Source organism: Lutjanus erythropterus, chromosome 21, assembly GCF_056507025.1.
Source record: "Lutjanus erythropterus isolate fLutEry1 chromosome 21, fLutEry1.hap2, whole genome shotgun sequence".
NCBI lineage: Eukaryota > Metazoa > Chordata > Actinopteri > Lutjaniformes > Lutjanidae > Lutjanus > Lutjanus erythropterus.
In genome coordinates this window covers 14,937,603-14,951,895 of record NC_139337.1, presented here as the reverse complement: position 1 = coordinate 14,951,895, position 14,293 = coordinate 14,937,603, and the positions used below count along the sequence as shown (strand labels likewise).

Sequence of the window (14,293 nt, the reverse complement as noted above, 5' to 3'; positions counted from 1 at the left end):
ATCCCTCTTTCTTTCTCTGGCTCTCTCCCCGCCCCTCTCATCATCTTCTTCTGTCACGTTTATGGTGGAAACAGTGCTGGTAGCTGACAGTTTTCCAATTGTTCTATGAGATATTGCAGATCTAGGTGTGCCGCTCAGAAAAGGGTTGCCAGCTCAGCTGAGTGCTTGGTGTCAGGAGGGAGACTTTCTGGAGGATGGAGGGCTTTTCCTCCACGTGCAGACTACTGTGAGGTACAGACAGAGGGTAAGAGGCTAATGTGGAGTAACAGGGGACGACTGCTTGGTCTCTAGCCGGGGCAGCTGTGATAGCGTGTGCACAAGATAGGTGAGGCTTTAGGAGCCTGACCCTGGAGACCATGCCATTTTGGACCCTGACCCACAGATGTGGACAGAGGGTGACTGAGATGTAGATGGTTGGATGTGACAGCTAATATTATCTCTCCAACAGGCACAGATGAGCATACTGACCAGCTCAATTTAACATTAAGGCCAAAAAGCACGAAAAACTTTAATAGAAAAGTCAGTGGAAGCTTGTGTGGTTCACTGCAGGCTTCAGATTTAAAATTCAAACACCACAGAACCAGCAGAATTTTAGGAAAGGGTTGCTATTTATATGTTTTTACTGATTTATTTAGTATTATTATTCTTAATAAAATAAAATAAAACAATTGTAATAATAATAATAATGATAATAAAATATTGTCCTCTGAGGAGAAAAATCCTCATCTTTATTCAGCTCTGTCTATATAATGACTAAACAATATGTGATATTCATGTTTTTGTGAGTTTTTTTGAGTTCTGCAACGGTGGTTTCCGCTGAAACCCAGGAAGTGTTTTGTGAACTTGAGATCTTCACCCATCCTCGCATCAGCACAGGGGTGAGTAGATGTTGAGTGAATTTTCATTTACATCAGTGTCACTCTGACAGTTTACATCAGTGAGGATGTTTTAAACCAGAGCAGACAGCAAACACCGAGGAGATGAAGAGGAGAGACAGCATCTGGACTCTTCATCATGACTTACAGTAAAGCAGTGTAATAACGTGTTGTGGAGAAGACAAGCGTCTGTTAGTTTGGTTGTTACAGTGAGAAATATTTTAATCTGTAGTATTTTAACCACAGAAGTGTACAGTAACGTCAGGATTCATGATCAATAAAGCTTTTATATCAGTCGGCATGTCACACACACACTCGCTCCCCCTCCCTCCTTCCTGCAGCTCGTCTCTCCTCCCTCGCAGTTATGATCAATCAGCACGAAGTAATCAAGTACTTAAAAGTACACAAATCCAACAACACTCTCTCCTCTCCCTCCTCCTGTACTTCTGTTTCTTTGCACTGAGCCAGTTGCCTAAACAGACAAGCCTGTTTACATTGTCAGGTGACAGAAACTCGCGTCTTTGCGACTGCGAGCTGATTCATTTCCAGCTGCTGATCAGGCCAATAAGAACGTGTGTTAATAACGGAATTTGCATTAACACGTTATTAGTGCGTTATCTTTGACAATGAGTATTTAACTACTACTTAACTTTGGGTTAATAATAAATTCTTTATTTATTTGACATTTCCACTTCCACTCCAACATACATTTTCTAATCCGTTAAGCTGTCTTTGTTGAAATTTGTTTTAAATGTAAATGTTTGCTGTAACTTATTTATGCTGTTAGTGAAGATGCCACATATTCAAGTATCTGTTCATCTTGTACTTCTGACTGTGTAGATTGGATTTTGTACTTTTGTGGTAATCAATAGAGTTGACTGTTAACACTTTGAAATCAACTCAAGATGAAAACTGGATTTTACTCTGCATGGAATTACTGTTTAAACTTCCAAGAGTTCAGTTTTAACTCCTGAACAGAGTTAAAAGATCAACGGCCAGAAAATAGTTACTTTAACTCTGTCCTAAAGTACATCTGATGGGTCCATACATACACTCAAACACAGCAAAGACATGAAGTTTATTCTAAAGGCCAGAACTTCCTGTGTGTATTGAATTTGAAGATAAGTGTATCTTCCTGGCCCTAGAAGCTGATTTCAGTGAATCACTGTCATAATGGTGTACCTGCACAATGGTAACTGTGTGGTGTGTAGAGCAACAAGGGAAACCCTTGAAATCATAATAGGAATTGAAATTGAACCACTATATGCTCATAACAATTCTCCAATTCAAATGGAAAAATAATAACTGTAATAGTTATTTCACATGTTGTCCTTCGCACTAACAGCGTCTTCTAAATGTGTCACTTTTGATAATGGCCTGATTGTATAGTTTACAACAAAACAACGAGGCGTGAAAGCTTTCTTTTTTTTCTTTTTTCTCCAAATAACGAACTTGTCACAACCTGTTATATGACAGCGAGGGGAATGAAAGTCTGCACAGCCAGAGAAAAATGGCAGAGAAAGGCATGATTGACCAGAGCTGACTGAGCACTTAATGAATCTACTGTGGGTGTGTGTGTGTAGTCAAGGCCCAATGAGGTGACACACAACAGAAAAAAACAGTTCCCATAATACAGCAGTACGATACGTCTGTGTTAATTATGGTACCATGCAGGTCCCTGCACACCCTGGCATACCAAGACACACTGAACTGGCTAACATTAGCCTGGCTGCATACTCACACGTCACTGTAGTGTCCTGCTCATTATTTTCGCTAATCAGCCATTGTAAAAGACCACCACAGAGATGCCACCTGCATCATGTCACGGCAAAACGAAGGTGCAATTCACACGCACAAAGTAGATACAACTTTAAATTGTATCTATGGCAACATTCGTCATCGAGAAAACAGCAAATTAGGTGGCTGAAAGCATGAAAGCAGGTAGTTCACAGTATGACCTTCTTAGACTTTTCATATAATTGGACGTTGTGTTTCAGCATTTTGAACTGTTGGTAAGACATAATAATGACAAGTAAGATGCTACTTTATGCTCTGGTATACATGTTATCACTGCTTTTAATATTTTATAGAAAAATATAATCAATGGATCTCTTCATAATGAAAAGAATTGTACTGTCTATGTTACCATGATATTTCATAGACAAAATTATTTAAAAATGAAAAAATGACAATAATCAATAGATTTCTTCTTAATAAAAAGGAATGACCCTTTCCAAGTTTCTTTCTCCTTTCCTTTTTCCTTTAATTATTATGTGTTAGGTTTGTCTATGTTGGGAAGAAAAAAACATGAAGATGGTTAAAAGATTTTGCTGAGGGAATTATAAAAGCGACATGTTACATCTTAAGTTAGCTATTGTTGTAGCTTGCAAAACATCTGATAAAAAAAAAAAAAACATCAAAACAAAACATCTGGTTTATGGCTAACGTTGGCAAAAGACTAGCTAGCTAATCTACAAAAAAAAAAAGCTAACATTGGTAAAACGCTAGCTAACTAGCTAGCCAAGCAAAATTATTAGCTAGTTAGCTAGCATTGTGCTCACATTAGCTAACTTACAATGTGACTATAAACAATGTTGTTTTTACAGTTCCTCAATAACATCTTTTAACCATCTTTAAAATTTGGTTCCCCTTTTGACATAGATAAGCCGAGCACATACCATAACAAAGTACAGGAAACAGAAAGCCGGCATGTCTTGCCTTACACTGCCTCTGATTGGCTTACCCTGATATTTTTACCGTAAGTCCACCAATAACCTATCTAACTCAAATGACCCAAACCAATGAGTACTAGCCAAGGATTCATAGGGTGGGTCATAACTTTGCTATCCTTGGGGGGAAAAAAATGCAAACAAGAAAGGAGGAACTTGGCCAAAATTCTGCTGGGTACCAAGCTTGCTCAGCTGTTTGTAGTACAGTGCAAAAATCGGTCTCATCTCTGCACTGTGATATTTTCTTTCCCCCTTTTACTTATATTTGTTGCACTCCTGAGCCTGAAGGCTACAATGACGATCTTTAAGCTGATTAGATACGATCAAACAAATTTACATGAACACATTGCTTAGGCTTGACAGCTGATGACGGTGATACATCATCCTGACAACAGATTTAGAGTATTGTCGGTATAAATAGGTCACAGGCTGAAGTCAGATATGATATGCTTGTATTCTTTTGAAATTTTACTTGCATGGCGTTTGTAAAGAAAATTAAATTTGTAGTCTCTGTTTCTGTCTGAGTCCCCTTTCTCTCACACACCGGCTTTACTATTTCCTGACTCATCTATGAAATAATTGATTTTCTGTTGATCCTATGTTAATCAAAATGGAAATGAGCATGTAAATTCCACAGCACGGTGGATCACGACTCCTTTATAGCCTCTAGCTCTGGCACAGGCACATACACACACAGCCTTTTCACTGCATAGTCCTAGATGAGTCATAATATGGTATTGCATTTAATTATCATACATTTTCAAAACCCAGAATTATCATCTACAACCAACATATTTGGTGATTATGCCGGGAACATAACATCTATATTTATCTGCCTCCTTCTCCTCCTACTACATCTCTTTTGTGCTCTGTTCTTTCATCCTCTTTTCTTTGTCATTGCACCACACTGTACTCCTCTCCTCTTTCATCTCTGGACTGGGAAGCAGGAAAACATTTAGAGGAAGTTGATTCTAAGAGAAGCGGAGGGATGGGTGGGGAGTGAGGGATGGGTAGATGAACAGACAAATGTATGAGTTCTCATTTTCTGACTGAATGCTGAAGAAAGGAGCAGTGACAGCGTAATCATGAGAGAGCACCGTGGGCTTCAAAACACAGCTGACAGACAACACAGCCGACCGGGGGGAGTGTGTGTGTGTGTGTGTGTGTGTGTGTGTGTGTATGTGTACATACGTAGGCGTGTGTGTTATCTCTGATATCCGAGCTGTAAGCATGTGTTCACCTGATTGTGTATTTATTATGTGTCTCATCTGACAGATGTCAAGGTGTGGTGGACAACTTTCATATGTGTCAAAATTACAGAAACTCTCTTTGTATATTTGGCCTAGAAATAGATATGTTCTTTTGATAGTACTGTTGTTTACTTCAAACACTGTTTTACCAGATGGTCTGTCTGTTGAATGACAGAATATCAGGGCCAGAAATTTATTTAAATAATAGTCCTTTTTTTAATCTAAGAAAGGGAAGCTGGAGAGAGCCCACATGATCTAATTCACTGTGATTCATTTCACACAGCTGAAGAACAGTTACATCTGGGAGTTAACCATAATCACAGTGTTCTCCTACTGGCCCACAAGCAGCTCTGCTGGAGCCGTTGCTGGCTAAGGTCGTGTCAGCATTAGCTGTTGTTAAGGCAGGAAAAAGTGAAACTCATTATCTTTTCCTGTCCAGATTTTGCTAAACCTCACTTTAATTCCACTGTTGGGGTTTTTTCGGAGTGCATATTCTCTTATTATGTGGCATAGGAGAGGCTGAAGGGGATTTTTTAATGGAGAGAAAATTCAGATTTATGTATTCTGTAAACAAATGGGTCCCTTTGAAAATCACGTTTTTACCGTGTTTTGTTCCTCGACTGTTGTAACTGGCTACAATATCCTTCTAAGCCATGAAACCTCTCTTTAAAAATGCTAGGATCTTGTCACCTGAAGAGATGACCTTTTTTAATGCATAAACCAGCCAGTGGATATTGAATTTCAACAAACCTGTTGCAGAAACATTAGTAAGACCTGCCATGCTGTTTGAAGACTACAGACATGATGTGGAGAGGCTGCAGAATAAATATGTCAAATGAAAGCTACATCAGATCTAACCTTTAGTCAGTCTAGTCTAATCAGTCTCAGTATTACTTTCACATTTAGCAAGCTGGTGGCAACCAGACTAGCTAGATACAAAGGTACTGTACATTTGTATAGCAATAATGCAGAGTAAAAATAAAGAGAAAAAGTGACTGAGTACATGTGTGAGTAATGTAGACTATAACGATCATTGGCAAACATGAAGTAGGAGTTTGTACGTTGAGGGAATAGATGTTATATTGTCTCTATTTAGAAATATGGAAAAGACCATTGAAGTTACAATGATGGAACAGTGAGAAAAAACACAATGCTGAATATTTTAATGAAAATAGCATTATCCATGAGGACAGCAGTCACCGCCTCACCATTACAATCTGCTTCTTGTTTACACTGGGATGCGGATATCCAGCGTGCATGAACTGTTGTGTGATATGTGTTTTTTAAGCATGTTAAAATGAACAGAGATTATTCTGAGACACGTCTGGAGGGAGATCATATTAGTTTTAAAACGCTGTATAAAATAATACCTAGATACGTGTGGACTGGGCCACAGTCCAGCCAAAATTGTTGTTTACAACTCACTCAAACACTGGTACCTGACAGCCAGCTTCACTGTTGTATAAGCTATTAGTCAATATTTCTTTCAGTAAAGTTAAGAAATATACCTTGTTGTATATAAAATCCATCATACTTGACTATCATGTTTTATACTCCATTTGGAGACATATAAGTAAAGTATTGCTTATAAATTATAAAATGATCTGAACATGCCCTGGTTATCTTGTTATGCTGACAGTTTAGGAAATCTGTAACAAAAAAAAAAATCTTCTCTGCCTTCTTCATTGTTTAATAGAAAAGCTAAGCACAATGGAATTATTATGATGAACCTGCAAGACACCATTTAAAGTTTAAATGGCTTAAAATAAAATGTTCCTTTAAGAATATGTCACATTAATGTGACACTGTTGGAGAATAAAGGGGTGGAAGCCATTCTAGTCAAAAAATAGTAACAAGTTGACTTTATTTAAGCACAAAAACAGTCACCGGTGATGAGTCTGAACCTAGAGTGGGCTGAATGTCTGTGTTTTATTGTTCTGTGTGTACACGTGTGCATCTCTGTGTTTGTAGCACATCTTGTCATCCTTATCATTACTGACTTGCTTTTATTTTAACGTGGGAAGGAAATGAAACGAGGGAAATATAATCAAAGGGGTGAGGGCTGACTTAGAATGCAATGCATGCCCTTGTATTCACACACACACACACACACACACACACACACACACACACACACACACACACACACACACACACACACACACACACACACACACACACACACACAGACATATCCACACACAGTGTAATCGCATCTCTGGAATGAAAGATGTACGTGTGTCACTTCTAACAGTAATTTATGCAGAGCCTTAATTGAAAATTGTTATCAAAATCAATTTGGCAGCCTTTAATAGGATGAGAGCAAAGAGGCTGCAAGAGTCAGCTCCCTGGATGATACATTTGTTAGAAAGCAAAAGACAGTGTGTAAGTCTGTGTGCATCTGTATGTGTCTGTCAGGCTGTATCTGTGCACTGCATATAACCGCACAGCATGTGCATGTATCTGCGCAGGTTGCCACACTGGGTTTGTGTTTGATTCCTATAAAGAATTAACTCATGATGAAGAAAAACCCAGTGTGACTTGATTGGAGCTGACAAATCATCATTAGGCTCTCCCCATGGATCCATAATTACAAATGTTAGTAATACTTGCTTGAAAATATAACTTAGAAATACTTATTCAAGTACTAGATTGATATTTTGTACTCAACAAAAATATAAATGCAATCATTTTTTTTTGAAGAAAAAAGTTGAAGAAAAAAAATATCTACACACAAAAGGTTTATTTCTCTCACATGTTCACAATTCAGCTAAAGTCTGTGTTAGCAAGCACTTCTCCTTTGTATATAAACTTGACAAACTTGACTAGAGGAAACACTCCAGACGTAACAAAATTAAATAATCAATGAAGTTGCACTGCTGTGCTCTGCACTTTCAGTTATGTTTCCATGTGCATGTTACTGCAACAAATATAGTGGGACAGAAAAACTAAAAACTGTAGTGACAAACTTGACAAGAAAGAGGAACCTCTCTGGAGGAAACAGAATCAAATAAGTCATGCTGCTGTGTTTTAAGTGTAACTGCACACACAGCGTCTCTTTCTTTCTCTCTGGGGAGATGCACCCTATTTTACACCCATGACCCATCCACTATTAACCAGAATGTTCTGTGGGTTAACCACGGTGCACATGTTTGTAACTGTGGCCCGTGCATCACTACTCTTACCTAAGATGACATATGCATAATTCAGTGCCACACCTGTCAGGTGGATGGATTATCTTGGCAAAAGTGGAGTTCTCCCTAATATTGATATGATCAAATTTGTGAACAAAGTATGGGGAAAATAAACCTCTTAAGTGCGCAGAAGTCTTAGATTTGTTATTTAAACTTTCCTGTTCCGTGATTGTTAAAATATCACAACCTTTTTTTATACTGTATGAAGATTACAGGTGTTACAGGTGTTGTACTGTGTGTGTGTATGTAAAATAGAAATATAAAGGAAGCAGTAGAACAGAAACACAGCATGTGTGCTAAAGACTACGTGTATGTGTTACTCACAGTAGGAGCAGCCGTAGACTTCTATGCGCAGCCCAATCCGTCCTTCTTCGCTCCAGTCCAACGGGATGAGCCTCAGGAAGCGCGCCACGATCCCCTGCTGCAGCTCATGGCGAACTGCACTCTCCGAGTTGGAGTTCCCAGAGAAGGCCTGAGAACACAAACACACATGCACACACAATGAAATTAAATACATCAAAGCCACAAGCCTGCAGTCAAACAAGTAGCTCTGGGACTAGGAGCAAGAGCATTTGTTCCACTCACCACATCCTGCCCTTAAGGTGCACACTCACAAAACATACAAAATAATTATGAGTCTACATATCTAATATGCCCGCCATAAGACAATCTGACTGCAGGGGGTTTGAAGAGGAAATTGCATATTACGTTCAACTTGAAGTGCATGTAAGACACTCCCTGCTAACATCATTTCGTATTTAGGCTGATTCCTGGGTCCCTAAAGATTCATGAAAGCTTGTAACTGATGAGGTTTACAGTTCCCTGTCAGATTAGCACTGTGTGTGCTAGACAGTTAGTGCTGTCTCTGCAATCTCAACCTCAGGAAACATCATGTTGCCTACAAACAAAACAAATATGTACAAAGCCAGTCAGAACACACAATTTCTCTGCAAAATTGTCCAGTGATTTATTTACTTAACTGTGCACATACACACCAGTGCTCTGGACACCAGCTTTGACTTTTTTGCATTATAATATCAAAACAATACACTTTCCTTATGTGCAGCTTTAAAGAACAACGTTAAACTTCCCAGTTAGGAGATGCAGAGAGAGGCATCAGGACAGAAGCAAAGCACTGAACTGCGGGATCAGCAATAAAAGGTATTTCAGTCACTTAAAAAAGGTCCACCTGCTCCATTCCAGTTACGGAAGGTCCTTCTATTGTTCATGCTGGTTCACTGTCACTGTTACAGGTACTGTAACCCAGGGACACTTAATGGAATTAAGCCATAATTACTGTTATTAAGTTCACCTGTGTTTTTCTTGTTCTGACAAGTCAAAATGTCTGTTGAGCAAACAGACACTGACTGTGGCGAATCCGAACAGCTCTTTTAATACGACAAAGTCACACAATAACACAAACAAACTAACAGATTGAGGCAGCAGTAGACGAGCAGCCCCTGTGTTCTGTGAGGTAAAATTATTGATTTTGTCTATGGAGTTTGGTTGGTTTAGAGAGAGCGATATTTGGCTTGTAATAACAGGGGTCTCCTGATTAACAGCAAAGTAAAGTTTTTGTCGTTGGACCTTTTTTAGTAGCTAAAATACCTTCTTTTTTTGTCCACAGCAGCTCCTTCATAGCGTCTGTGCCGGTACCTCTCTTTGCTTCTCCTAACTGGAGGCTGTCATGTATCGTAGGTAATACACTGACTATCAATAAGCACCTCATACAACCTTACATTAAATAATCCAAACCATCCCTTTAATCCCCATTGCAGTATACTGTTTCACAGCAGCAAAAACCTACAGTACCATGCATTGTTCACAAGAGCCCTTCTTTCACCTCCTGTCTTCCTGTTTTCATTCTCTCTTCTCCGCTCCTCCTGCTCAGTACCTCTGACGGAAAACCTCTAACTACCCAGTAATCCACATGGTCACAGTTCCTGAACTAGTTTTGCTTCTGTGCTTTCTCCTGCTCTCTGAAACAAACACACACACCACTGCCACCGTTCCCCATGTTTTTCTTATACACACAGATGCCCAGAACAGTTGGCACAAACCATTGGAGAGAGGCATCATTAATAGCCTAGCAGGTAACTAGACTAGAGCAAGACACGAGACAGCCATGTGTTATTCTAGATAAGACATGAAGAGGGCAGGGCAGTGGATGAGCGTGGGGGGAAAAAAGGCTCTGCTCAGACAGTCTGCTTTGAGCTGACTCCTCAGTGACCCCAGTATGTACCCCTTAAGATATGCTATCTGCAAAGAAGGAGATGGTCAAGAGTTCTCACTAAGCTCACAGCCATTGAACTTTCACTGCGGCGAGGGAGTGGACATGAGGTGAACAGTGCCTCTATCTCCTAAGTCCATTTCCCTCACTTTCATTTTTAATCTTTATTTATCCAGACAAGGTTAACTGAGCACACAAACATACACACCCGCTTTTTTTTTTTTTTTTTTTTTTTTTATGAGCGCCCTGCTTCACATTCACACAGCTCCACATGACTCATCGGGGAGCCCTTCACTGTACTTTAACAGCAGCTTCTACTCTCTGCAGGTGCACAGATCCTAAAGATCTGGGTTAAGTGACTTGCTCAAGGGCAGCTGATTTCAAGGGAAATGGTTGCTGCTCACTCACACACTGACCCTGCTGTTTATGTACTATGTCGCCAGCCATGAAAATGACATTTCTGCTGGTCGTGTCGTATTCAGCGAAGGGAAACCATATGTCATGTTCCTGCTCTTGACTTTCTGAGTGGCTCCCAAGAATGTGATCGTCAAATTCATTTTCATGAGTGGAAAGGGAGATTATTTGGCCGCGCATCTGATGAAGGGGAAATCAATCAGGACACAAGTTGATTCTTATTTAAAGCTGGTTTATTTATTATTTATTTACACATGGTCAGAGCCAAAGTAGGATTGAAGTCCAAACGTAGTACAAAATAAGCGACTGACTCCTTTCCAGTTGCCAGTAGATGAGTTGGCCATCCTTTTTTTATGATGTGTGTTCAGCTCTGTCTACTTTTGTAGCTTCCAACTGGATGTCTATGCTTTGAAGCTTAGTTTCACTCCTGCGTAGATGTTTGTACTTTGAGGTATCTGCTTTTTTTTTGTAGTTTTCTAGTTTTTCTAGCAGTTTCTTTCTTTCAGCTGTATAGGAGTTACTGCTGACAAAAAACAAACATTTCATGATTTTGCAGCTTCACAATAAAAGCTTTTAAATAACACAATATTGGGAGACTTCAATTGTAAAGAATTTATAGAAAATGCGTGTGTTTATACACTGATTTACAGCTGCTTGACTCAAGACTTGCACCTTCAAGCGAGGTACAAACTCTGCCACACTGGGCTGACTCAGCTGGAACATATACATGAGGAAGGGGCAAGAGTCGCTGAAGTTACCATTGGAGGCAACAAACCATTTATTTCACTGGAAAAGGCAAAAAAAAAAGCCATTTTCATCCAGCTGCCATATTCTGTCCATAGATGCCCCTAAATCTTACACACCGAACCTTAAATAAATACATGATTTAAAAAAAATAATTGAAAACTATAACTAACTACTCATCATTATATTCACCTCTGTTTTATGGTGTACTTAAGAAAATGTTTCTCAACCGGAAAACTTCAAACAAGGTCATAAGCCCATGAGTTGCAGAAAGTGTATATCCCAACTTGTAAGAGTAGCAGCTATATAATTTATGACTTGTGGCATCTGTGAGTTGAGCTCAGATGAAGTCACAGTTTAACATACCCTCAAACTGCATGCCAAGACAAGTCATAAAAAGAGCATCTGAAAGAAGGGAAAGTGGTTAAAAATATCATCAAACTGAAATATTCCTTTAATCACTGAGACTAGCACCACCCTGTGGAGTTGTTTGTACATTTCTCAGATTTTTTTTTCAACTCATCCCTCGCTTCACTTTTCCCATCAAATCTTCTAAATCCTCCTTCACATCCTCTGCTCTCCATCACATGTTTGTCCTTCACTATTCTGTTTCCAAAATGCCTGTGGTGGTCCTGGCTCAGGATTTGAAGCACAAAAAAGCACAAACGTATCAATCTGCATGTGCACATATGCACACACACACATACGCACACAATCGCCCACACACCACCTTGCCATTTAAACCTTTCTGCAACGTTAAAACCTGATATCACCTTTAAGCTCATTTCATAGTTAAAATAATAATAAAAAAAATTCTGAATACCGTATATCTACTGAGGATTTGGCTGACTGTGTGCAGACTTTACTTCTTTGTGTCCAGCAGCCACTTTCCTCTCCTTACCCTTGTCAAGGTATATGAGTTAGAGAGAGAGAGATAGAAAGACAGAGAACAAAACCATTTTCCGTCTCAACCGGAAAGCTTCATCCCCCCATCCCAATTTTCCTGCTTCCTTCTTTTATTTCTCTATTGTGTTCATCCCGCTATTCGGCACTTATCTGTGCTTGGCTGAATGAACAGCTCAATTCAAAGACATTACTATGCAGAGCGAAGGGCAGAAGGCAGGATAGGGAGGAGAGGAGGAAGAGGATGAAGATGAGGAAAAAAAGTTGTGTATGCTGAACACCTCGCAAAAGTCTGCCTAGCCAACCATTTAATTCCCTCTCCTCCAAAGTCAAATCATTAACCAGCAAACCAATGAGTAATTGGGAATGTGTGTGTGTGTGTGTCACTTCATATAGTGACTAAGTGTAACCGCTTATTTTGGTGTGTGTGTGTGTGTGTGTGTGTGTGTGTGTGTGTAAGTGCAAGGCAACTTAAGAGCTTAGACACTTTGACGTTTTGTTTAATCAAGAACTGAGGTAATTTACAGCAACAAAGGCCACAAAGTGCCTGAGGCAACTTTTAGTTTTTTTACATGGTGTATGTCACTGTGTGTTTGTGTGTGTGTTTGTGTGTGTTTATGTGTGTGTATGTATGTGTATACATGCACTGTAAAAAAAAAAAAAAAAAGGACTTTGAAGGCATTAACTACTCTTTTCTCATTAACTAAATCATTAACGTAAATATAGTCTACAAGTTTTATTTATTCAAGTTAATATATTGTTTAACTGTTATAAACATCTACACCTTCTAAAAGATTATTAATGATTTCTTACAACTCATAAGCAGACACTACCTCATTCAGCATTAATATAAACACTGATCAACATGAACAGGTAGACAAAAACATTTATTTAAAACTGGAATAGGAATTTCACAGGAGAACACTGCAGCTTGAGTATTGTTGTTAGAGTGGAAAGTATTTCAACTTCACATATGTTTAACATTTAATAAAATAACTGTAAACGGTTTCACATAGTGTTTTTGTACCAATGCAGGAACAAAATAGCTTCACTGCTTGAAATGAATTACTGATTTTTCAAATTAAGACAATGTGAAAGGAAATTCAATTTGTTCGTAATGTTTGTCAGCGTCACTGAAGAGGATTCAACTTATTGTCAGCTTACTGAACATGTTTTCTCAATCAACAGAATTAATATCATGTTTATTTAACAAGACATTACAAAATTACCTGAAGTCTTTTCAAATTCATTCAACTTAAATTTTTAAGAGAGCACACACACTAATCTGAGTTTAAAAAAAAAAGTTAAAACAAATAGTTTATTTTTTACAGTGTGCTCTTCCACTTTAGGCCTAGCATTGATTGTATATTAATAATATGTATGTCAAGCTACTTTTAAAATGTACTGCAGTATTACATACAAAAAAAGATAAGATGCACTTGGGAATCCTTAACAGATTCAAACTGAAAAATATTTACCTCTGATTTTTCCACCCTCGTGAGGGTATGCATAAGATTTGAGAATGTTAAAAATGGAAAATGATCTGGTTTAAAAGCTTAAAGTTAGCAAGGAAAACCTTGGACGAGAATCAAAACAGCACCGAGCTGTCACATGATTTTAGCAATCCATGAGATCAGTGAGGGGAAACTTGACTTGGAAAACAAAAATAATGAGAGAAGCTGAGAGCCAGCCAGACTCCTTGTTGGGCATGTGGACCACCAGGGCTGCTGTCATTCAAGAAAGAACAAGCCAATCACTTTACTACAGCTGGTCAGCAAAAACCCCTGTGGCGGGCTCTGTCCCACACGCAAACATCCATCACTCGCCATGCAAACAAGATACACATGCATGTTGGCATTGGCTTGTGCCCAGACACACATCCTGGCATTCACACACACACTCGCACACACACATACACACACAGGTGCATACATACACCCATTATCTACTTGTT

The 14,293-nt window shown here is 39.0% G+C and overlaps 1 protein-coding gene across 2 annotated transcripts in view; it reads right to left on the bottom strand.

Annotated features, from left to right (window-relative positions):
* cntnap2a (contactin associated protein 2a) overlaps positions 1-14,293 on the bottom strand; it is a 421,874-nt gene that overhangs the window by 196,544 nt on the left and 211,037 nt on the right. For both annotated transcript variants that reach the window (XM_084710438.1, XM_084710437.1), the window contains exon 4: positions 8,373-8,520. In XM_084710438.1, the coding sequence (XP_084566564.1) occupies positions 8,373-8,520 (148 nt within the window). The remainder of the gene's footprint in view (positions 1-8,372; positions 8,521-14,293) is intronic.